Below are 26540 nucleotides of genomic sequence, written 5' to 3'. Positions count from 1 at the left end.
GGTATATATGTATATGTTCTCCTTCTATTATGTACAGTACAAAGTGATTGCCTTTAACTTGCCACCCTCCTGCCAGTGCTGGGAGAAGCTTCCCATTGCTCTTTCCAACAACTCTTCCCAACAGAGACCGATTACTTGAACCACAGCACAATCCCTCTGCCCTGGCTGCACTCTGCCGTGCCCCCACCATAGCCCACAGTGCGTGGAGGGGCCGAGGAGAGGGCATGGGGGAAGTCAGGGAAGAGCTCGCAAGGAGGACACTTGCCGAGGTCTCTGATGGAGAGGCCTCCAGCTCCAGGTGCCCAGAGCCCCGACAAGGGGTCTCCTGTCTCTCCCCACACTGCGCTCCCCGAGATGCTCCTTCGCCACAGCCAACCTCGCAGGCACCCAGGGGCTAAGCTTGTTCTGCAAACATCATCTGAACCCTTTTCTTTCCTCATCTAGCTCCTGGAGAGGCAACACTAAGCATTGCTGCCGCGCGGGCTGCCCATGGTGACCGCTTCCCCACGTGAGCCAGTGCTGGGCCTCGGCTTTGCACGCCAGCTAATAAAGTGCTTTGAGATCCTTCTGGATGAAAGGCACTGTATGAATGTGAGTGTTGACCTGCTGTACAGTGGGAAACACTTGCCCAGCGCCGCAGGGTTGGCCGATGTTTGCCAGCGATGCTGCTCCACTGTCCTGCGCTCTGGGAAGCGCACGCAGCGCGGACGCCTCTTCGCATCGAAGCCCTCAGCGCGGGACTCGGGCGCCAGCATTGCAAGGTTTCATGGCTTTTCGGCACACACTGAGCACACCTGGCTGGTGCTAACGGACCAATTCAGCCCCAAACTAGCCTGCAGGAACCAGCACTCGACGGGTCGGACTCCAGCGCATTCGTGCTGCAGCTGGCCGGGATGGGGTCCCGCGTGCCACCGGGGTCCCACGTGCCATCAGTGTCCCACAGAGCGGAGGAGCCCTGCAAGCGCAGGACCCCAGCACATCGCTTAGGGCTTCGGATCACTTCATCATAAATTCGGTCCTTTTCCAAAGATTCCCTCACTTTCGAGCATTAGCAGTGCTAAGGAAGTAAAAACCCGAGCAGTACTTTACTGATACAGCAGGAGATTGGCTTATGCTAAAACGAAGAATTTGCACTGTGTGAAATGTTTTAGGTATTTGAAATCTACACCCCTTCCTATGCATGCTTTAATTCCCTCCTGACCCATCTTAGATCTAGCAAGTGACAAGATTTAAGCATGAAACAAAACGTAATTTTTTGGTATTAAACTGCACAACAATATTGGTCACTACACCCTGGCAAAGACCGTTCTGATCCAGTCAACAAGAAATAATAAAATACTTCATAACATGCTTCACCAATTTACAATAATTTTCAAATCAAAGCAAAAAAATATACAAAGCAAAAATAAGTATGGCAAATATCAAAGATTTTACCATTCAGGTCTTTTTCTTTATTGAAATTTTCATAATTCTGTTTACTATACTTGTGTTCTACAGGCAATGAAGAAATGAACAGAGGCTTTCTAGAATTCTCATCTTTTAAAATAAATGTTAGTCCAATTAGCATTTGATTAAAGAAGGAATATTTTGTTATATCCAGCTGCTCTTTGTAAATGTACAGCATGAAATCTCTAAATAAAATATTCCACTTTCTATCTTTATTTCCGCTCCGCCTGTATTGGTTTTGCACTTGAATTTTATTTTTATGATGTGGGTCAGGTTACAATTGATCTGTCTATGTGTTTACTAAGAAACCATGGGCTGTGTTTCTTATGTCAGGAACTGAAGTGATCTGACTTTGATTTATTTGCAACACAAGTATGATAAACATAATGTTGTTTTTCTAAGCTAAGCAGATGTACAGTATGTAGATTTCTATAAGTAAGTTATTTGCCTTTAATGATAGAATGTTACCTGCACAAGAATTTAATATATTGCACTTCAAAATGTAACATGCACAGATAACATATTATCAGATTTTTCAGTAGGCATCTAGTTTTCTTTTAATTATTTTTTTTTTGTGAGCAAAGGTGAAACAAACAAGAATCATAGCTATCCAACTGAACGTTTTTAAATTATGACATGGGAAATTTAAAATAAAGAGTTGGTGTCATTCCTGCAAGCCTACTTTAGCCTGAGAACATCCAACAAATTATAAAATATCACAAATCTCTCAAAATATAATGCTAAAATTAAAGATTTTTGTGGACTGCTCTAAGTCAGCATTGTAACATAAACTGGGATTTAAGCTTATCAGCTGTAATCTGTTTTTCTTTAAAATTCGTCTTTACAAAGTCTGAACACTGTCAGGATCAAGCACAACTTGTTTTAATTGTATAATCTGCCACTGCAGGTGGGATTTGCAAGCAAGAAAGTGTGATTTCTCCTCGAAGTATACAGGGAAATTAGATAAAATACATCAGCTGCCATAAATAAATAAATAAATAAATAAAAATATATATGTGTGTATAAATATATATATATAGGGGTGTTTGTATGTGTGTTGGTCTATTTCAAACTTCCGAAATTGAGGAAAGACACTGGCTTTAGTTTCATGTGGATATTTCTAATTAGCAGCTCCACTTTAAATAAGATAACACTTTTCAAGTCTAAAGATGCCAATGTCTGCAAATACGTTTGTATTTTAAATAGTAAAACAAATATAGGAAGTAGAATCAATATTGTACACTACCCAGGATTCAGCTCCTTCCTTAATAAAAAATGCCTTGAAAACATCAGGAAGGGGAAATAAAATGCTTTCATTTATAGAAGAATATTTAAGGGATTTTTTTTTTTTTTGCATTTTTTGAAGGATATACATTCGTCTTGGTTTTTGCTTCCAAATATAGTTTAAGGCTATTTGGTAAAGTATAAACCAGATTATCAGGCTCAATTTACATGGTTTTCTCCTCACAGAAACTTCTCAAAACGTCATCTCTAAAGATTCATATCTTGAAGCTAAACATGGTTTCTCAGCTATGCTCCAAGGATAGAACTCATGCTTAACACTGCACGCTGTAGAAAAAAAAAAGAAGAAAAAAGAGAGAAGAGAAGGAAAAAGAAAAAACCCTCAGATGTGAAGTAATGTCAGATCTGCATAACCTATGATACCTCATATTTTCACTCATCTGTCAGGCTGCAGGATGCATGGGACACAGATTTAAAGTGCTCGTCAGGTGAAGAACCAAAGTGCTAGAGTATAATTAAATAGCTGTTCTGCCTATGGCTAAGTACATTGCATTTGTTAAAGCAGGTAAACAGGAAATACATCAGTTGGGACTGTCTGTCTCACTGTGTTGACATGGTTTTAACCTAAAGGAGTATTCACAACCTTGGAATTGGGGTCTGTGAGTTACTTATTGCGTCTTCACCTGAAGACTTCTAAGTGCAGGGATGCTCAGTTGCCTCTGGAAGGTAGGTGAAGTGGAATAATTCTATCTTAATTTATTTTAAATTAAAGCCTCTTGACTGTGGTAATTACCACTTTTCTCTTCTGATAATGAGAGGCTTGAAAATACATTATTTTCCGTATATTCCATGTCTGGAAATCACTTATTTCTTGATTCAGGTGTTTTTTTTTTTCTTTTTTCTTTTTTTTTTTTTAATGTCTGAAGCAAGCAAGAAGCTTATTCTTGCTATAACTGATACTGCATAGAAAAATAGTTCTAAAAAAAATACAACTGTAAACCACAGTTCACCTTTACCTTAACATAACCATTTAAACTTAGATATACTTACCACTCACATTCATATTTCTTAAACTGGTTACAACATCACAACTGGCATTTTAAACAAGCAAGATTTTTTTTTTTCTCAAGGATACCCTGGAAACTCAATTGATATAACATTTTGAAGAGTTTGAAATATTACATGTAGCGCAGCTCTTGAAATAAAAGAGAGGTTTATAAAATAAATGTTAACACATAAAATAACTGTTAAAAATGCAATGAATGTTCCGAAGGAGTAAGTATAACTTTTTCTTTACACATCTTGCTACAGAAGATCTAACTTTTAAGGCTTCCATTTTCCTTTCACCCATCACTCAAGTCCTCTTGCATCATCATTTTGCTTAGGTTTCAGAAGGTCGTTCTACTGCTAGCAGCAAACGTTTCTCACTGGGCATTCCCAACATCACCAGGCTTGCACGCTTCTTGGTTTCTCACGAACTTTGGAGTTTTAGTGGCTGGATATCCCTGTTCATCTCCAGAAACTTGACATGACATGAGAGGCCTAATGTTATTTTGCAGTAACAAAGACGAGTAGAGTGGCAGAGCACATGGGCAAATATTTTAGCTGGATTCAAGGAAAACAAACTGGAGGTCAGAGAGATAAATGGGTTCTTTCTTTCCTGCTCTTTACATTTGTAGCACCTTCTACTTGGATTAGCTAATGCCTCTAGTGAATGGTGAGATGCACCCATTTATAGTTTGTTATTCTTATCCCTAATTATCACACATTTTATAAAAATATAAATAACAAAAAAGTAAGCTGGGTTCCATCTCAAGAGGTGTTTCTTGTTGTCCTCTGAGAATATATTGGATAAGTCAGGTCTCAACAAGCCCTATCCATTGTAGCTGATTGTAAGTCAGACAATAAATACAAAAGAAGTTGTTCTTGCAGTGAGCTCAGCAAATTCTGAGGAAATCAAAAGCATTCCACTGTGCTTATGGCACAAAGAACACAACAGCGAGGGCATATTTAGTGGAGAGAATGAGACAAAAATTACCAGGTAAGTGACAAACTGTACAAGCATTTTGTTTAAAAAAGAAACTCTGCAGCATTCTGTCTTTAAAGCCGGGTTTGAGCCTCTGGGATATAGATCTCAATGCTGTCTGCACGCTCTGTGGCTGAATTCTGCCGGAAAGAGGCTGCTCTCTTAGCAGCCATGAGCCGTCTTCTAGCCTCTTGTCGCTGTCTGTCGGGTAGGTCCAGAGATTTTTCTCTTGTGATAGGGAATTTTCCTTTTGGGGGCTTCTTTGGTACAGGAGGAGGAACCTTTCTTTCTTCCTGCAACAGGGCATTGAAATTGAGAAGTGAACTGCGCGTGGAAAATACCATCTGCAGAATGTGCAAATTAGAGACGTGAAAAACACTAGTTACATCAGGCATGTTCCACTTGCACTCTAAAATCAGCTGATTAATGGAGTATATGAGTCACTTTCCATTCTAGGGACACTGCTGAAAACTTGTTATTTCAGCAGTCATTGCAAATTCAAGTGGACTGTGTTTCTGTAGCCCTGTGCTTTACAAAGACTCCCCTTTACTCTCTTTGCAGATATCCTACACATGCAGTCTGCGTACCTCATTTTTATGTGAATCCATTTAATAGAAGCTGACACATTATTACATTCATTAAGAACAGAAATGCACACTGACTTGCCAATAAGGTCTCAGTGCATCTGTGTGGTCTGATCAAGTGAAAAGACTGTCTAAGATTAGTAGGACAGGATTTTTAATTAAATTAATCATACTGAATTTAGTCTCAGCTGGATATGAGATAGCAGCTGTGTATACTTGTCTATTAGTTTAGCTTCCTCTCTGAATTGCTAAATGGAAACACGCAAACACCAACCAAGAGGAAAACATGGGGCTAGGAACTTGCCTATTAGTTTAGTTTCCTCTCTGAATTGCTAAACGGAAACGTGCAAACACCTCCAGGAGGAAGAAATGGGGCTAAGAACTTGCAAGCCTAGACTATATTTAAGAAAATCATATTGAAGAACTATCAGACTATAAGGTAAGAGCCAATATGTTACAGTGCCAAACAAGCTATAAATAACTTCTGCAAGTTTTAAATTGAGAATTGTTCTGAAATAAAAAATTAGTATTTTCCTCCATTTTCTCCAACTCAGAAATAGTGAAATATCATATAAGGACCTTAGGAAGATTTTTAGGATCATAGAATTATGCAGTAATTTAGCATGGAAAGGACCTCCAGAGATGATCTTATACAACCTTCCTTGAAATCAGGTCCAAATTTGAAGTTAAAGCAGGTTGTTTGAAGTCATATTTAATATTTGACTGAGCTATCTCCAAAGATGAGGATTCCACAACTTCATGTTTACTAGCACATTACTTTCTGCAAGTGGACATTCTAAATGACAGAAATAGGGAAGGTTATGGGGTGCTAGTTTTGGAGAATGCAATTAATCAGACCCACTAGAGGTTATAGATGATAAAAAATAATACTGAAGGGCCTACGGCTTGTAGAATTTTTATTGTCTTGGGTTTTTGTTTTGAAAGTAATTCTGAATCTACTAGCAAAATAGTTTAGCAAAGACTAGAATAAAAAGGTATATGACAACACAGTTCTACACCCTTGACTTAATGGTAAGAGCACAGCAGGCTAAGATGAGATACATTTCACTCCATGAGAGTTTGCTCTTCCTGTCAATATTTCCTATTTGCTATTTTCAGCCAAGAACATAATGGTTCTATTCCCTTTTCCCCATCCCTCCTCTCCTATCTTTCAACTTTTCTTTATTTTTCTCTGGGGAGCATCACTGTTCCTGTCATTGTAATAATTTCTTATTTCCAGTTGTCACCAGTCAGCAAGAGCTCCAAACTCACCACTTGCCAACCAGTGGCTGAAAATTAAAATCCGAAAGGAGCATGCAGGAATGAAAGAGTTGTCAAGTTGCCTCCTAATTCCTCCCAAAACAGACAAGTATCCACTCGAGACCAACACTACTGACTCAAAACAAATGCTGTCTTCATTTTACTGATACAATAATCAGCAAGGGCAGTGTGATAATTAAGGGAGGAACACAGCTCTAGGAAGGGGAAGGGCACTTACAGAATTACACTGATTTGTGGACAATTTTCCACCTGTGTTTCAAGTGTCATGGCCTGGCCTGTGCAGCTGCAGTGCAGAGGTGAAGGCAGGGTTCAGGCAGAAGGGTGCCTGCCAGAAGTATCCCTTGTCCAACAAACTTTCACAGGCCAAGCTTATTTTTTGAGCTACCCAATGTTTTGTCACATGTTTTTATTTTACTCCTGCTCTAATACCAGCTATTTCTTGCAGGCAGGATTAAAGACTTAGTGTCCAGCTTTAAACTGCCCCAAAAGTGGCAGCAGGCTGGAGTGAACTGTAGTTGAATTATCAGGTTATTCTCCTCAATCTGAATTAATCGGAACAGATTTCAATTCTGGCCTTTATTATTTGAATTCAAATTAATTTGAAGGAAAAGTGCTTAGGGAGCACATTGACAGGACTTGGCAAAGTCCATTGCATTTGTTACATCTGATGGCACATTGCCCTTTATTTTTTTCTGTCTTAGGGCTGGAAGCCTATCATGTTTTACTACTGGATTTAACACAGGGAGACTACAGAACTACAAATGGAAAGCAAATGGTACTGTCCATGGTCTGCTTACCTTCCTTTCAGGTGATTCTATTATTTTCCATTCATTGAGTTTCAACTGGTGCAGTTCATCGAACTTCATGCTGACGTCTTCAATCGAGAGCTGCAATAAGTCCCAGAATCCTGCTAGGTCCTGGGAAGTTGGTCTCGGCATGGCACTCGGGTCCTGCCACACACACACAGAAGAGAAAATATGAATAGACCACGAGACTTTAAACAAAGTGCTTTGAGGCAGGAAAGGCACTGCAGCGGATTAGAGTGCTGCACCATGCTAAGGCTCACACGCGTTTTACAGCTGGGAGCTATGACTGGAAGCTTGTGCCTCCTACACAGCCCAAATATAAATGAGTTAGATTTCATATGCTAGCCTTTCCAAACCCCTGCGGCATGGGAAGTTCCTTAACACCATATGCTGGGCTGCCCTGCATTTTTAAAATGTAGCAAGCTGGTGGCCTATGTCTGCTGATTATTATAGGGAAGGGGAACGTGCTCTGTTTCCTAGCCAGCACGAAGTCTTTCTGGTTAAAAATTATATACAAGATAGCTGCATAGAAGAAGAAATAATGCCAAAAAGTATTTGCCAGTTTATGCCAAATCCAATGTTAATATTTTCTTGGGTTTTCAAGCTTGTGTGTAAGGCATAAAGTTTTAATTACAGAATGCTGGATTTTTGTCTTCCATGAGGTCACATCATGCTCAGGTTCTATGACTAGATATTGCAATTAGGTGGCACTATGTGCAAAAGACTTAATGGAGCAAATATTAACAGTAGCAATTTAGGAAAGCTACCCTTCATTTGTCTGTTAATCTGCACAGCACAAAGTAAAAATTCCATCAAGGGAGAATTATACGGACTCTTAACCCTTTGTATCACAGACATTAGTTCTAGCTCAAGACAATAGCTTGGCCACTTTAATGAAATATCCCATCTGTCAAGATCATGGGAAAAGGTTTCTTCCCTTCTAGGGCAGGAAGAAATAGTTAAGATGGTCTATGATAGAAATGGAGATGAAGCCACTCAGGCCAATATCTCCCCATCTTGGGCAACAGCTGTGATGATTATTTTATTATATAACAAACGAACACTGTAGCAAGGTTCTGTGCTCCATTTTTTAGGAATTTAGGAGACAAAGGACTTTCAGTAGTGAACCACAGCCACACATAAATCTGAGAGAGAGGCAAATCAGTATTTCTACTGAATTCTGCCCTTGCAGTCCACATTCCTAGGTGTCTTGCACAAGGAATTGCTGCCTGAAAGAGTTTGCACTGTGGGAGCCAAGTGCCTGAATGCAGGCATGACAACATATAATGCCAGCCATGTGTAATTCCTTTGCCCATTCCTTTGGGAATCTAGGCCAAGAACAACAGCCTAAACGCCTATCTACTTGGAAGTCCTACTTTGCTAGAAGAGTATTTTCTTTTCATAGTGACCTTTGGGGACTTAACAGAATTTCCCAAGTAGACTGTTACAAACTTCCAGGAAACATGGTAAAACTCCAGGTTTCTATTCACTTAAAATGAGTAAACTGGGTTCATCTCAGCGTACTCCAAAGCCATTTAAAGCCCAGGCCAGTGGCATTAGTTACCCTACAGAGGTCAGTATCTTGGGCTTCCAGAACTAACACCCTCTTTGAAACTTGTCGGGAGAGAGACCCACAGCAATATATCTTGTATCGCAAGCTGTTCTCTCCAGAATGGTATAATCAGTTCCTCTCCCCAGTTTCCCCTAAAGATCCATAAAAGGATGCCACTCATTGAAATGCAGTTCCCTTCTGAATTCAGGGTAATGGCTCTTCCGTACCCTTCCGTGCTCTGCTGGTCCCTGTTTGAGGAGAGCACAGCTCCAGCCAGGTCTGTGTCTTACATTATCTGGACACAAGAGGGCTGCCTCCTGCTGCTATCGCTTATCTATCGATGGCCACAGTCACAGTGCTGAACACTAGCAAAAATGATTACTTTTAAAGCTAAATTTTGAAAAGATGGGCTTAAATCAGGCTCTTTTCAGAATCTGCTCATATATTTGGAATTCAGCTTTTCAGCCTTCCTTCCAAAGGAAGCCTAGAGCAAAACCAGAAAGTGCCTCGCTGACACGTCGCTCTTTTTGCCTACAACCATGACATAGTGAGTGATGATCTCACACGAGCCAAGCAGGATCTGTGCTGACTACAGTATGGAGGAGGACACTTCAAAGAAAAAATAGGCCGTTACAAGAGATAATGTGAATAATTCAGCAGGAAGTAGTTATTAACCAGTGATTTTTTTTTTCTAGCAGTTAGTTGGAGCCCTCTACTGTAGGAGACACCAGGCCAGATTCTCAGAAAAACTTCTCTGAAGCTGACAGTATTCTGAATTTAGCCTGACTGAGAGCCTTCAGTAAGAGATCTAAGCCAAGAGCACAATGAAATGCGCTCCATAAAATTCCCACAACCCTTTTCAGAAGTCTAGGGGCGATAGGTGAATTCCCTGGTTAAACTCCAGTTGAGTAGCTACATCCATCGTCCCGAACCCTTGCTGCATTTTGAACTGGCTAAGGAGATCACTGTTATTTTCTGTCCTGCTTATTCTTGCTTCAGGGAAGTGCTGTGTTGTGTCCCATGCATGTTTTTTGGGAGGGGAATGCAGTAACTGCCTGGTAACTGGCCGAGCTCCCACTGGGTACAGAGAGGCTGCATTAGGAGCATATGGATTGCCTGCTGTAGATATGTGTTTAGTGAATATTTAGCAACAAACCCTGTAATTAAGCATAAGAAGGAAAGCCACAAAACATGAATGAGCTAAAAGCCCCATTTTGCCGTTGCTGCTTTCTGTGGCTTCTGTTGCTGGTTTGACATTAATAAGGCTGAGGAATATTCAGAGCCTAAATTCTAAGAATGGGATAAAGCTGCTTTTATGGAGTTCAAAGGTTTATTATACGAATAAGGACGAGCGAAATAAATCTTGGCAGTTCTTTGGTCACCTTCCCTGCAAAGCTGTGGATTTCTCCCTTGTGTTCCTATTGCTTTTGCAGCAATGAATTTTTCTAAATAGCCGATGGCTGCGCTTGTTATTACAGCAATGCTCTCGAACACAAGTGCTGGACCCACTTGAAGATAAATGAAGTGGAATGGAGGCTAGGCTCTCCAAATCTCAGTTTGCATAGCTTAATCAATCAGCTAATGGAGGGCACTTCGAAATCTGCAGCAACTTGTACACATTAATGAAGATTTCCTTCTTTCACCACCAAACAAATAAATGACAGTACACATGATATATTTGATATTACAAACATGGGCATCTCCGGCTTGACGGACTTTGTTTATTTCTTCAGTTATTCTGTAATCGCTATAAAACTTCTTGCACTGACAAAGCTTTTGAAGTGGATAATGGAATTCTTTCCTAATGAGGACCATATATCTTATCATTTCCTATCAGACAGTAGAACATTTCTGGCATGCCTTTCTCAGTAATATTTGATTACAATTTCAGGAATTCTAGATGGATGAAATGTAACAAATCAGTCTCCTCAGAGGCATGAGGGAAATGCTAACAAATAAGGAAATGTATCTAACCAGACATACAGGTCACGTCTGCTGTTAGTCATGCAACAGAATTCAGCACTGTTAATAGGAGGTGTAGAGACAGTCAAAAGATAAAAGTTATACTTCATCTTAAAGTCAGCCAAAGAACGGAGATGTTCTACCACTAGCCTAATCAATTCTTCTATTGATTAGTAGCACCATGACACAATTTTCCTGTCACCGAGGACTACTGTCATTTTAATGAAGATAACATTTAGAATTGAATTAGTCTCTAATGACCTTTCAGAACAGCAGCAGTAACTCTTAAGAGGAATATACTGCATCTGTTCCTTTAGCCCTAGGATGTCTTATATATAATTGGCAATATAGATTATGAAACTCAATTTTATGAACACTATGTATACTCCCATTTCCAAGATCAGTCCTATTTTCAGGGAGACAGAAAACTGGATTGCATACCATACTATTCTCCACTTACTGTAATTTGAGAAATTGCTCCAGTCTTACAAGAATGATAGTTGCTATTCCAGTATGTTACAAAAGTGAGCGATAATATTATGTTTCAGAAAACTTACATTTGTTTCCTTATATTTTTCTTTAACTAATACAGCAAAAACAAAAAGATAAAACACACTTAAACTGAAATTACAAGTTTGCTTGGATAGAAGCTGTCCTAACACTACACTTAAAGTTAAAAAAAAAGGGAAGTAAGACAAAATTGAGACATGAAAATGACATTCAGATTTTGGATACATTACACCTCCATTGTTGTTGTTGTTCACTTTGAATTAAAATGTTATTTTCTAAAATTTAAACTTATGTTTTGTGGAATGCTTGGGTATGAACTTTAAACTCTTCAGGAGTGGCCAGAGACGGTGACTTACCAGATTTTGCTGACAGAGCCAATAAAATTGCTGGAATTTCTGAGACATGAGGAGTTGAGCACTTCCAACAGCACTTCGGATCTTACCTAGGACTGAGCGCACAGACAGGTTATTACTAGTGCGTGTAAATGCAAAATGGCAGCTGAACAAAACACATAGCTGAATTCCAGGTATGGAATGCCAGCTTCTTTTATAAAAGAAGTAAATATTCATTTATGCTTTCTTAGATCAGATATATCTTAAAAAAATAAGGAAGTTACATATATAGGAAGGCTCTGTGGCACTTTATCCTTTGGCCATAATAAATGATATATTAATAACTCAGAACAAAAGCCTATCTTGCTTAAGAAATTAGAGAGATACATATCTCTCTATATAAAGATATACACACGCCTAGCCGAAATGAGCATTTATACATGTATTTCTGAGAGCAATCTTAAAGTCCAAACTAAATGACCAAAACAAATAAGGTTAGTGATAAACATTATCAATCGGAATGCAAATTTTCAATTTCTCTGCAAATGCATTAATACAGATCTAACAAAGAACTTTACTGCAAACAATTCAGTAGGTCTACTGACATCAAACATTAGTCAGTTATCACCAAAATTCATAGTCCACCAGTTTTCCTAGACTTATCTCCCAAGCATTATCAGGCTCAGCTAACGAAGATAACTTTACTCCACAGACACCACACAGGAACATCATTTATCATGTTCCTATGAGACTGTCATTTTATTTTTCAGATATCATAAAACTATTTACAAAGATTTCTCTTTTATGTAAAGTCCTAAGTTACTACTGCACAATATGCCGATAAGATTATCATTTTAACTTTCTTTATCTGAATCCATAAAGACATTTTCTATAAGCATTATGGATACACAACAAAAGAAGAATAGGAAACAGACTTAGTTTTGCCCATGTAAACTGAAAGGCTGTTAAAGTACTCGTCTTGAAAACCAGGCAGGCCTTTCAGGGCAGAATCCCGCTCCCTCTGAAGTCAAAAGAAGCTTTAAATGTATCTTGGATCAAATCATCTGGGTGATTTCACCCAGATGTGTGAATGATCCCTGGATGAACTCTACCCTAAACTGTATGGGATTAAGGTTAATATGCTAAACTAGAGCATACAGTGGTCCTACCGTAATGACCATCTCAGATGATTCATGTCTTTGAGACATGCCTTGGCACCTCCAAGGTTGCCTGCTCCGGAAAATCCTCGAAGCTCTAAGCACAGGAGCTGCAGTAGAGTGGGACCCAAGCGTGTGCTCCAGGGCTTTGCTCAGCCATGATCAACCAGCATGGTTTGCTGGGCTTTCCCCCTGTCCTCGTGCATGTGTGCATATGCAATGGGGAAAGGGACTGCTTCCAAGAAACAGCAGTCCAATCAAAATTTCTGTATGCTTGCTTTATAGCTAATGAAATCAAATAGTGAACTCACCCATGGTGAGCAGTTTATTTTGATTGAAATTAATCTCTTCCTGGAGATGCCTATTTATTTCTAGCGACTAGAGAGCTTGGTTAGAATGAGGACTGGTTAGAAAACAAACTCCTCCTAGACATACATTTGCCAGGATAAATACCACACTTTGGTAGGTAGCAATGTATGTTCGTAGATTAAACTGCACATCCTTCCCTGAAAAAGCAGTATCTTAAAAAGCACAATAGGCTGTAGTTTCATTGGAAGACTTAGTTTCTCCTGAGAATAACCAGATGTTTAAAAAATGTTCATGGGCAAAGCTGGAAGGAGTTTGATTGATAATTCAAACTGGACCCGGAGAGTAGAATGAAGCTTTATATTACAGGAAAACTAAACTGCAACATGTGATATAGGAAACATTAAACTCCAGCAAGGCTCAACATTTTGTTGTTTTTAGAGAAAGAGGTGATGGGATGGCACGTGAAAGGAAATGTTGATAACTGGCATTATGCTTTAATTTTCCTTTAGCTAGACTAGTGAGACATCTGCCTCACCATAAGAAACAAAAGATAATTTAGAAGTTTTAGGCTGCAGTTCTGTGAAAGCATACATGCTTCTCTAGCTTTAAATGCATGTGTAAATTTGTAAAGCTGTGCTTCTCAAAAGCTATTCCATTTTCTGTCAGACAAACAGCTCACAGCTGCACCACAACACTAAATTAAACGGTACTATACATAATTCATCAGTCCCTTGCGGCACCCATTTGTGAAAGGGTTAAGTGGTTCAGGGCTGCATGAATAATTCACTGGAGTTTTGTTTTTGTTTTGTCGGTCAAGTGAAATAAAACTTTTTAATTGGTTTGGGGTTTCTGATCACCAAAACCCTCACTTTTCTCTATGGAGTTTTTGACAAACAAAAAGGAAGTTTTTAGGTGTTAAACAACAAACACACAAAGATCTGAAGGATCTTGGAAAAGGAAATGTTTTCAATTTTATGTGAAACAAATTAATTTGTTCTTTTTCCCCAGCACTTTTTAACAAACAACAAAGACGAAAAAGTTTGGATTCTCCTTCCTTTGGTGTTATGTACCTCAGGACATAAGACAAACTCCAGATGTAGGATCCAAATTTCTTCTTAGCCAAGATGAGGCATTTTGCTATAGGAGGTGTCTGTGACATCTCCTTGCTAAGCTGATCCACATTATATTCAGTGACTTACTGGACAGAAAGAGAATGAGATGGGCTGATTAACCTTAGGCCAGCGGTGACAGTACTTGTCTGACAAGGAATAAATTTTGGTTTTAGTTTCCTCCATCTAATTCATCTCGCTGCTGAAATGCGCAGTTTGAGGAAAAGAAATCCTGTCTGGACCTACAACAGAACTGACACTTGCTAGTGAATCTTCTTCCTCTCCCCAAATATGCATTTGCTTGGTTTTCATTATCCTGAAGGACAGTGTTAACAAACACCCATGATTTAAAGCCCAGGCAGATCAGACAAGATACAGGCACTGGCAGTGTGGCATTTTGGTGTAATACATGTGCACTGGATGTTAGATTGAGTGGTATTTCCACACAGGTTTCCTTGGGGAAATCCCCACGGACAGACAAACCGCAGCCTCGCAGGATATACAGCCTGCTCCTGTGTTTGACCACCTTCATGCTGGAGGTTTTTCCATTCTGCATTTCACTGTGTACCTGTGAGAAGAGTCTGGCTCCATTTTCTTGGTGATTGACTCACCAGGCAGCGGCAAGCTGTGATCAGCTCCCCTATTAGCACCATCTTCCCCAGGCAAAACGAACCTTGATCCCTCAGTGCCAGTGTGTATACAGTAATTTTAAATATCTTGCAACGTTCCTGGTTCTCAGGAATATTAGATATGAAGAAGCCTATAGCAGTTCTCAAAAATGTCTCTAGTAGTAGCGAACACACACATATAATTACAGGCCTATCGTTTACTAAAAATCTCCCAACTCTATTTCCATTTCAATAAGTAAATCAGACTTAATAAAACATAGATGTTAGAATCTCTCATATTCATGCCACTCTGCTTTACTGTAATTAAATTAAAGTATTAAAATACTTCAATTCATAATCTTTAGCACACTATTAATAGACAACCAAAGCCTTGTTATTAATTTCATGCATTGGGGAATTATTCAGATGAGTGCAGATTGATTATCTCCATGAAAGAATGATGAATGTTGGAGACTAGAGAGATTGAGATATTTGGTAATGCCTAGAATATTTTGCTTGTAAATAAATGATGATAAAATCAACCTACTCACATAAATATATATAAAATCCACATAATTCATCTACCCTTTCACCTCCCATTAAGATAATGTCGTCTTTACTCGAAAGACAGGAAAGAGTGATACACCCATAATTCTGCTCGTGAAACGTATGAATTTGTTTCATATTCAGCACATTAAATATTCAGCTTTTGCTGTGTGGTCCTGTAAGACTTCTCTTTTAAGGACATACAAAACTTAGACTACGACTTCAGAAGCAGGCTCAGAATTTAGTGTCTGGTTAGAGACTGCGCAAGTTCCTTGTAAGAACATGCACAGTTAATACAATGGTGTTTTCCCTGCAATAAGCATATTTTAAGATTGGGAATACATACATTGGGTATGTATGTTCTATTGCTTGAGAAGTGCTACAAAATCATTCAATTGAATATCGCTTTATACCACAGAAACAGAGGGTGAAAAATTAGATCTATACCAAAGAAATCAAAATCATAGTCTGATGCTGTAACTCAATTTTTGACAGGTTAAAAGCTTTGTTCAATTGTGCCACTGCAGAACCAGTGATGAGAAAATGCTGAGAATCAATCTGATCATTTTCGTTTTCCTGGCATCCATTACTGTGTATTTAACTGATGTGTTTGTGTATTAATGTTTGTTCATCTTTAGCAGTTTTTCATTCATTCATATCTAATTTGAAAATTTTCTTTTCATTTCTTTTTTTTTCTATAATTGTAAATAAATTATTTCATATACAATATAGAGAACATATGTCTGGAAAAAATCTTACAGCTGTCATTTAGTTCATCCTCCTAACTCATGTCAGGGTATGTAGAACAGATACTTTTCTCATCTCTTAACCTTCTAACTTTGCAATCTTTGGTCTGAAATATGTGGCTCCTCTTCTCTCTTCTCTTCTCTTCTCTTCTCTTCTCTTCTCTTCTCTTCTCTTCTCTTCTCTTCTCTTCTCTTCTCTTCTCTTCTCTTCTCTTCTCTTCTCTTCTCTTCTCTTCTCTTCTCTTCTCTTCTCTTCTCTTCTCTTCTCTTCTCTTCTCTCCTCTCCTCTCCTCTCCTCTCCTCTCCTCTCCTCTCCTCTCCTCTCCTCTCCTCTCCTCTCCTCTCCTCTCCTCTTCCTCTTCTCTTCCTCTTCTCTTCCTCTTCTCTTCCTCTTCTCTTCCTCTTCTCTTTTGACATGAGACCAAAGTGCTTTCTGTTTGACTTGTGTACTGAATTATTTCTTGAAAAACCTCAAGGCATTCAGGAGGCCAGGATGTCCTCAGCTCGTCCTGCTTCTCTCAACCGGATCTACCAACACTGGGCAGTGACTAAGGCCCACGGTTGCCATTCCTGCCTGCACTCCTGCTCCCTCCTTCTGGCCCTCCTTGTTTTCTGCAGCTTTGCAACACTCAAGAGTGCTTTTCTTAACATCACCTATGCATCTCTAATAGCCAAATACAATTTCCAGAGTGCGAAATTCAAACTCCAGCCTTTACCCTTGAGAAACATGTATTGTTGCCACAAGATATTCTGCTAGTACTGATGATCAGGTGACACACTCCCATATACACACACATATATTCATTATAATAAACATTGAGAATACAAATAAGTGCCCACATAAACAATACATGAAATTTACAGACTCAAAAATACTGGCTAATGATCAAATAAATAAATTCTGCAAAAAGAAAGAAAGAGAGGTTATTTTTGTTGCCATGATTATTCTCTGCTATTCAAAGACCTGATGAGTGAAGTTCTTAAAACAACATTATGGGAAAGAAGTTACAGTGAAAGAAAAAATCAATACAGCAATCAGACAGCCTTCTGTGATCTCAGGACTATTGTGCTAACACACAAAATGAAATTGCTTTCTAAAATGCAGTTCTATTTTAATTCTTCCTATGATTAAAACAAAATATAAGTGGTAGCATAAAGATGGTCTTCTCCTATGAGATGCAAAGATATATTTGTTCTTGAGGTATAATTAATATAACATGGTTTAAAATAAATGATTCAGTACTAAGAATGACAGTCCAAATGTGCAAACTTTGCTGTGAAGTGTTTTGGGAATAGGAGCTGGGACATGGGAAAACATTCAGTTGCTTCTGATCAGGCATTTACGATTTTTTCTTTTTTTTCAGGGAATTGCTAAACGCTTAAATATGTCAAAATACATTTTGTGCTGAGGTATCATTAAACCTCTGTTCTTGTGGATACACACCTTTCAACCACTGCAGCCCAAATGGGGGATATAAAATGTGTCAAAGACTCAACATGAAAAAAATGCACACAGAAATCTTAAAATTATGTGAAGCTTATGCTTTCTGTAAAAATCATTCTTTGATAACTTTATTTTTCCTCTGACATAATCTATATTAAGTTATGAGACACCTTTTCAAAAATAATGCAATTTGGAAATGATTTGAAGAGTATTTCTTGAAGCGAGACACATGAAACAGACAAGTGTCTAAGTGTCATTTTTCACAACCACCTGAAGACAAAAATCTGATTTTGTTTGTGCTATAAACCTATTTTACAATAATTCCAATAAGATATTAGGAAGGCACCAAACAGAGGTAGCAAATCTTTCATGGTTAGTTTAAAAGGTGAATTGTAAGGTGAATTTTAGTTGCGTTTAAGTATATATAAGGGAACTGTTTTCTCTTTTTCTCTTACAGAGTAGAGTCATTCTGCGAATGGAGAAACATAAAGTCCTTATATTTTGTTCTCTCTGAAATTATTTTAGGTTACAATGCTCTCTAGGTCCAAATAGCAATAAAAATGATTGAAGTGCAATGTGTATTTATATGCTGTAAAATTGTCTGAAAACTATTATCCTATTTGCTGCTTCCCTGTGCGGTGTGGGGTTTTACACCATTTCTAGAGTGCATGAGGGTAGCTTCACATGGGAGGAGGGAAGGTGGTTCTGCACCTACGAATTCATAGTCATCTGAAACCAACTTCTCCAAGTTTTTATAACATAATATGAAGTCAGCTTCATATGCCAGAGAGTAACCATGTCTATGACTGAGGAAAGAGTAATGATGTGGGAGTATTTCCACTGCTCATTTCTTCAGTTTGGAGATTAGAATAGATTAGATCTGTGGGAATGAAAAGGTTTGCAGAGAAAGGAGGTGGGAGAGGTCCTCTCGTTATCTAAGGACTCCTTATTGTCTCGTAGAGAAAGAGAGGAGCTACCTGGCCATGCCACTAATAATTTTACTCTTGCCAAGGAGACTAAAGTCTTCCTCATGGAAGATGGAAGTGCTGCTTCAGATTGCAATCACTGGCATGCTCTCAACTGCAAGAGGCTGTCTGAGAACCTGACACTTTGGAATACTTCACGATGCCAAAGAAATGTCAATATTCAGGTGTACAAAGATTTGGGAGATTGAAAAATAAGATTTATAAGGTATATAAGAAGTATTAAAAAAATAACCATTATCAAAGAAGGCTAGGGAACCCTAGCACACTGTAAGTGAAGCACAGTATTTTATTATCGGACTTTTACAGCCCCTAGGAGAGCATTAAATACTTCACAGTAGCAACACAAAAAGAAAATTCTCAGCTAAAATCTATCATCATGAAAATTATTACAAAACTTCAAACTTCAGAAAGCAATGGTGTTTGGAGAAAGAAAAAACAGCCTTATGTACCTCAGTCCATCTCAAACCCTATGTTTTCACTTGGAAAAGACTTGTACCCATCACTGTGGAGAAATATGACTGTAAAATGAAAATGATGAAGCAAAAATATAGATATTCTTTCTCCCCAAAGAGTCAATGCAAGAAACAGAAATTGCCCTGTTAGTCATCATGTAGGCCTGGCCCAGGACCTGAGGGTGGAACACAAACAAGAAATCACTGAGAGGGAAGAAGACAATCAGGAAAACATGTTCAGAGCTGTTGTTTGAGATTTGTAAAATGTAGGAAAGTAAAAAAAAAGTTAATACGAGCTAATTTGTGATCTGAGGAAACTGAGGTTGAGGAAGTAATTCAGATCAGTAGGGACTGAAATATTTATAAAACTGAGACTGAAGAACAAGGATAATTGACCTCAGAGGGAATCACAGAGAGCTGGCTACCGAGTGCTACGACCACTTTGATATATTACTATCATTAGTGCTGGCTTGGATCTTGTTCCAAAATAGTCTACATTATTTGTCATTTTATCCTATCATTCCTTTCAAGGTGTCCACACAAAGTAAGAGAATAATAATAATTCTTGACAAAATGATAGTAGGAAAATACAGCTGAACTAAGACTGCACATGTCTGTGTAACTGCAGAAGTGCTTTAAAAACTATTTTTGCCTATTCCTTTCCATTAGTCTAATGAACTTTTTGTATTAGGCAGAAGTGTCTGTAAAAGAATGACAAAATTTAACAATAGCTGTTCTAAGTAGCAGGCAAATTCTTAGGATGTAGTAAGATAACCAAAAAAAGTTTCCTCGGGACAACCTAGTACATTCTGGCAAAGTACCAGGCGCTAGAGTCATAGAAGTTGGTGGAAAGATTATGTCAGATGGAGCTGCAGGTCTATAGCTATTACACTATGGGATCCATATTTAGCACCAGATTTTGATCCTACATTTGAATTTAAACAGATGGCCCTCAACTGCTTCCATAAAACCTAACTCTGGCAAAGGCCTGCTTGCCCAAGGAAAGAGGTCTTCTATCCAGTGGTTCTGTAGAGTGTCTTTGTTACTGCAAAATGAGTAAGGAAAAGCTACAGACCACAATTTCATTTAACAGATTTCCCATTTTAACAGACATCTATAAATAAAGATATTGAAATGTTCTTACTTTCTTCAGAAAGATCATTTTCTTCTGCCTCTCTTTCCATTTCTTTACACCATCCTTCCATCCTCTTAGTTTCAGTATGTAGCAACTTCATAAACCAAGATCCGTCCCGTCGACAAGGAGACATTCGACCAGTTTCTACTGTCTCAATGGCTGGTTCTAGCCAGGGTTCTGGTGGTGGAAGATTTGAGGTGTCAACTGGGGTCCTATAATCTTCTCTGTAACTGAAGAGTCCCTGTGTCCGTACAGTTCTCACTGCGCTGTATTGAGTAGGAGTGCTGGGCTCTGAGTGCTGCTGGAATGATGAGCCAAACTGAAGTCCTTTGTCCTCCATGGTTATGTGTCCTGGGAAGCCCTCCAATTCCAGGTCAGCCTGGACAGCTGCTGTTACACTGTTTGAGCGCTTAAATCGTCCATGTCTTGTTGATGAGGAAAGAAAGAAAAGAGATTAAAAAATATAAGTACGTATGTGATTATAAAAGGGCACAGAATAATGTTTCAGTGAATGAATTCTTTTTTTCCCCTTGAACTTTAGGCTATTTTTTTTTCCTTGTCTTTATTTCACTAAAATAAGACAGTGAGTAACAACAGAGGGGAAAAAACAAATGCATGGGGTTATAATGGCATTATTGATTTGAGCAAAGATACAAAGGAAAATCATTTAAATTATCTCTTGAAGCAAATATTGATTTGTTCTCATGCTATAAAATACCGTGTATCATTGCTAAATGAAATGGAAATAACTAGCAGGACTGCAGAGTTATATATCCTGATGGAGGACTATTAGGTACACATATAAAAAAGTTCAAATAATAAGGATCATACTAGATGAAATCTGAAAATCTTCTACATTAAGACTGTTGTGAATTCTTTACTAAAGTAAAAATAAAAATAGTAGCACCAGATTAAAGAGTTTTCTTTTTCTCCTTCATAGAATGATGATGAAGTGTTGATTTTCTGGTGTGATATGCCACTAAGTAATGACATTTTAGAAAAGGTTTATGTTAAAAAGCTATATAGAGAGACAAAGATTGCTCGTGAAATCTTTTCACATCTAGGCTTATTGGTTCAAATTACTGCTAGTCAATGGTGCTAAAAAGCAAATAGCAGTGAGATATTGTCAGATAGCTACTGTGAAATGAGATAATAGTCCCAGTCCAGTATTCAATGGGCAGTGACTGCTAGGCATAACTTTTTAGTTAATATATTGATCAGCAGTTTTTTAAAAGTAGATAAGGATTGGCCAAGTGTAAAGCTTATTCTATATTAGGATAAAGGTACCCTGGTTTACAACCAATCCCTTATATCCTCCTGCAAGGCCTGCAAAAGCCTGTCAATGCAAGGGGTTCTTTTAGAAGGAACCATATTCCAAGATCTATCTCCTTGCATTTGTTCTATAATTAATGAAAGGATACTATTAATCCATTAAAAGCTTTCACTTTCTTCCCCCCAATTAAAACTTGGCAATCTGACTATATTAAGGAACCACTAAATAATCTCTACAAATTTTACCAAATCACCAGCATGCATATAATAAATTTGCCTTTGTGAATGATTTGGAGGCAGCATTTGAAATATGTTTGTTATTAATTCCTTACATAAACTGGTTTAATTTTATAAAAGACTACAGATTTTTGCATGTGCTTCAATTACCGTTTTTCATCTTCCACTTGCACCCCAACAGAGTGGTACTCCCGTAGACCTCTGCTCTCAGTATCTGAATCGGTCGCTGTTTCCACCTAATTCAACAGAAAAGATATATCTGCAGAGTTAGCACGGACAACTCAGCATTATTTCTACCTGTACTTATTTAAACTAATTATATGTTTCCTCTCTTACTGCTAGTAACATCGCCTAGTGCAGTAAAATTAAGTAAGTAAGTATTCAGCCTGGTATCATTGTTTTGGTACTGCATTTTACAAAGCTTTGTACTGCTCTGTTCTGCTGTGCAATTCCCTGTTTGAACACGAAGCAGATGCAATTACTCAGTTCAGTGGAAGCAGGAAGTAAGCCTGGCTTGCAAGGTTTCATCCCTAGCACTGGGAATCCACAGGATAGCCCCTTTCATATTATTATAAAACATTCTCATTATAGTGCATGATTTACAAAATAAAATAAAAACTCAAGTAGCCCCATAAACTTGCAAATGATAAAAAGAAATGTTGCAATGAAATTTTATCGACAAATGAGCTGACAAATATAGAACCATTTAAATGACATGAAGAATATGACAGAATGCCATATCTCACCCTTTTTAATAACACGGTCCTGAAAATGTTATATCAAGCAAGTAATGTATACATTTTTATAGTATTCCCATCTGAAATACACTTGCCAAAATACATTCACAGTGGAGGTTTCTTCATAATTGAGACCACATCTCTACCATAAGTTTCTGCAGGTTTTTATGTAACACTCCCCACCTCCTCACTGCCCCCAGGTCTTTGACACAGACATAATGAATGTTGCAAAGTGTACAAATTATGTTGAATCAAAGGAGAGAGTTAGAAAAAAAACAAAATAAAGTAGAGCAGACTTTCCTTTTGGGTGTTTCACTGTTAAATAAAATAAATGTATTATCAGCAATCAGATTCTCAAGATGCATAGTCCATGGGCATATTCAAAGGGTACCTCTTAGGAAGACAAGACAGCTGTTCCCCTAGCAGCAGTCACAGGCAGCACACTAGTACCCTACTCTTTATCCTGGCCCCCTGGAATGAGCCCAATAACCTCCACAACTTTCTCCCAGCTGCACAGTTCCAACCCCACGAGTTTCTGGAGGGATGCACAAAGAAGGGAGAAGCGGGGTGGGAAGTGAATGTGCACGTAGGCTGCATTTTTTGGAGAAGCGAGTTCCTGGTAACTTCTTTTGGTTTTCAAGCAGTATTTCCATGTATATTCACAATGAAGGAAATAAAAAATGGTAATAAGAATGTATTCATGTTTATCTGTTGGGGGAGATCTTAATGAAAAGCTACTGCAGGAGCCTTCGGTAAGTATTACAGCATAACTTGAACCGTACAATGTAGTGTTAGGCACAGGTTTGTGAAGAGCTCCGGCTATCAGCATGAAAACTGCCAGGGAAAGACATATTTCCCAGTATGTCCTTTTATTCTGCATGTGCTGCAGAGGAAAGCATGCCCTGTCATCTGTTCCCACCTTTGTAGGTTCATGGAAACCTGATATATTTGCTTGGAAAGGTTAAGCATTTTGAGCACAGTTTTCTCTAAGATATCTGCCTCAGAAACAGGCTCAAAGATTTGCTGCTGTCAGTATAAAATGAAAGCCTGCATTTGACATTAACAGCCTCAGTCATTGAGGCTTCGGGGGGAAAAAAAGACAAGCAAGTTGGTTTCCCTAATTCAGGTGGATCTCAGCTACAACGTGGGTGAGAAGCTTAAGCTGAGCCTAGAAGGTCAATTGTTCCCTAAAAAAAAAAAAAAAAAAAAAAAAAACCTTATTAAATAGTGCATCAGTAACCGTCAGTCCTTTAGTACACGGAATAGCTATTGGGAAGGATACCCTTATTTATAGCATGCAAGTCACCAAGGGTCCAAAACAGTCTTGAAAAATAGGTTTGAGTCTAAGTGAGGGACTAGGCACTCCACTAGCCCTTTCAGGGACTTCAGAAAAGCTGGATTTGAAATTTCTTCTTCATCAGAGACTGACAAGACAGAAATAAAGATGAATTGAACTGAGCCAAGAGTCTACATATGAACATGCGCATACACACATGCTGAGCCTCCTAGTTCTACCCAGTGACCTTCCTGAGAGCAGCTGCCTTCCCTCCTCCACGGATTACTTTTATGCCTTTCTTGCTGGTAGTGAAAAGCCATCACTGTAAACCTTTTCCCCCTGGCACAGGGAAATTAGTTTTATTTAGTTTTGTCATTTTCAGTGCCAGCTTTTGCCTGCTGAATTAGATTCACGTGAGTAGGATGCCATGAAAAGCAGGACTTCCACTGGCAGTCCTTAACTACAGTGACGAGCGCTTAGTCAAATATGCACAGCCATGTTCTGAAGAATGAAGCTAAGCTATTCTCAGAAAAAGAGGGGATGGCAGGTAGTGAATAAGAATAAGAATGAATAACAAAAGCATCAGACTATGGCTCTTGAGGGCACTTTTATGAATGCTGACAGGAAGATGATTCTAAAGTTAGGAAAACATTTTCTGGGGAAGTCTCTTGATATTTTAATCCCAGCAACATCTGCGCTGGTCAGGAGCTAAAAGCTACAGTATTTGGGCTTCTTCTAGGACAGACAGAAAGATCCCCAAAGCTACCCGAGTCACTCTGAAGTAAATCATACAATTTAGGAGCCAGATAGATAAGCTCAAAATCACAATATATGAAAGTAATGCCATGAAAGGGAGTCTTCAACCAGAGATTTCACCTTCCTGTGAAGATGAGAAAATCAGCAGTACTACACAGGCTTCACTAGAGGTATTAACCAGAGGACTATGTATTTTAGATCAGCAGCTGGAAACTGGCGTGAGCTTATGGGCAGGGAGTGATTCTGTAGAAAGAGCAGCACAACTCACCTGATAGTTTCAAAGGTTTCAGTGATCATGTTTTTTACAAAGATACCATCTGTCATGCTACCAATGATAGGAGAAAATTTTAGAAAGCTATTTTCCTTCTGACATGTGGGAGGTGTTTTTCTTCATTTAAAAACTTTAATATCTTCCTACTTGTGTCCTCACTTCCTTCCAAAGCACTGGCTTGCTTTGCAAAGCCCTTAGAATGACCATTTCTACATGCCCTCCACCTTGGGACCCTCAGATCACTCCTGCAGGATAACTGCTGGATCTGGAAGTGGGCTGAGGAAGGTCAGTGGCTACTTAGTCCTCTGGGACTAATGCACAGCTAATAACATAGTGTGGAAGGTGAGCAAATAACATAGTGTGGAAGGTGAGTGATGGGACTTTTGACTTCCATGCGGATGCCTCAGCAGCTCAGATATTGTGCTTTTGTAACTGTGATGGTCTAATGGATGGTCTGTGATGGATGATTTGCATAGAGAAGATCAGTTAGGCTAGTTGATATTGCCGGAATAAAGCAGACAATTTTGGGAACTTTTCTTCACACCTTTCTTCAATACTGCATACCAAAGGCATGTTTGTTTTGGATAATAGTTATTGCTTTGTTTAGTAACAGATAGCATGGCTTCTTTTGAACTCTGCTTTTGCTATTTTGGGGGACAAATTCCCTTTTGCTTTTTGTTTGACCTGGTATTTTTCTGGTATTTTTTCTCTGATGTAACACGTCTAGGAATAATCATTTCATTTACCCAACCATTTTCTTATTGATATTTCACCCAGAAAAATATCCTGGTTAATTTCGCCCATATGTAATTGACACCTGGAATTTGCAGGCATAAATGAAGTAATCTATTATAAAATCTTATTCAAAACAAAATTATCATGGAAATTATGGTCCTGATATCAAAATGGAAATGGTATTAGTTAGCTCTAAATATAACCTCTTTCCAAATTATCCTTCAACCCAGCTTGCCAAAACTGACAGTGAGTAAATGACCTCATGATTGTCTTCATATTTTAATGCTTTCGTTTCATTACTGTAGTTTGTATCAGCAGAAGAATGCCAAATATTTTTTTTTTCTACAGTTTTGGAGAGCATATATTATAATAACCAAAAAAAAAAAGGAGGAAAATGCCAACACAAGTTCAAGTGGGAAATAACAAACTAATTTTCACTCCCAAGGAAACAAATGAAGAAACAAATTGTATTTCTGAATGACAGATGGCATAATGACTCCCGCTAGAGGACAACAGAAAGCTCTTTAAGTTTAATCAGATTGGCCGAACTAAATTCCAATGAGCAGAGGAGAAAAAATGTGTTTGGTTTGATCGTGTGGCTTATGAAACTTGAATCATCCTTAAAAAATCTGCCGTTAGTCTTCATGGTTCTTTATTGTTTTCATACTCACTAGCATACAATCTAAAAGCCTTTATATTTGCAAATTGCCCCACAACCTTAACAAAGTGAAATGATGTGACAAGATGTATGGCTATTTGGCATTCTTATGCATAAAAAAAATTCAGAAATCAACCAAAAGCAGAAGAAAGAAGAGGAGCAGCTCTAATACAGCAAATTATCTTCTTCTCCCCTTGCAAATAAAGAACTCACATTCTTTAGAAATTTGGTCCTTTAAAAAATGCTTTAAAAAATGGTGTTTGAGGGCTTTACAGTATGTTATTCATAGTAAATGCATTAGAGAAAGGCAAATCTGGACAACTTTCTGTAATCAACAGCTTTTTCAAGGCAAAGATCTAGAAGAA

At 38.5% G+C, this 26540-nt stretch overlaps 1 protein-coding gene across 13 annotated transcripts in view; it reads right to left on the bottom strand.

The window, feature by feature from the left end:
- Window positions 1-1127: 1127 nt before the first annotated feature.
- DLGAP2 (DLG associated protein 2) overlaps window positions 1128-26540 on the bottom strand; it is a 432244-nt gene continuing 406831 nt past the window's right edge. For 11 of the 13 annotated variants that reach the window (XM_088530583.1, XM_088530593.1, XM_088530590.1 and 8 more), the window contains 5 exons: window positions 21893-21978; window positions 20243-20658; window positions 11766-11857; window positions 7377-7529; window positions 1128-5058 (listed from right to left, as the gene is read on the bottom strand). In XM_088530583.1, the coding sequence (XP_088386709.1) occupies window positions 4789-5058; window positions 7377-7529; window positions 11766-11857; window positions 20243-20658; window positions 21893-21978 (1017 nt within the window). In that variant the 3' untranslated portion in view covers window positions 1128-4788. The remainder of the gene's footprint in view (window positions 5059-7376; window positions 7530-11765; window positions 11858-20242; window positions 20659-21892; window positions 21979-26540) is intronic. The other 2 variants (XM_088530594.1, XM_088530582.1) reach the window with 1 other exon arrangement.

Source organism: Tinamus guttatus, unplaced genomic scaffold, assembly GCF_059628265.1.
Source record: "Tinamus guttatus ecotype Peru unplaced genomic scaffold, ASM5962826v1 Tinamus_guttatus_pri_ptg000383l, whole genome shotgun sequence".
NCBI classification, from domain to species: domain Eukaryota; kingdom Metazoa; phylum Chordata; class Aves; order Tinamiformes; family Tinamidae; genus Tinamus; species Tinamus guttatus.
Note: the sequence above shows the minus strand (reverse complement) of the source record. Positions and strands in the feature narration are given on the sequence as shown.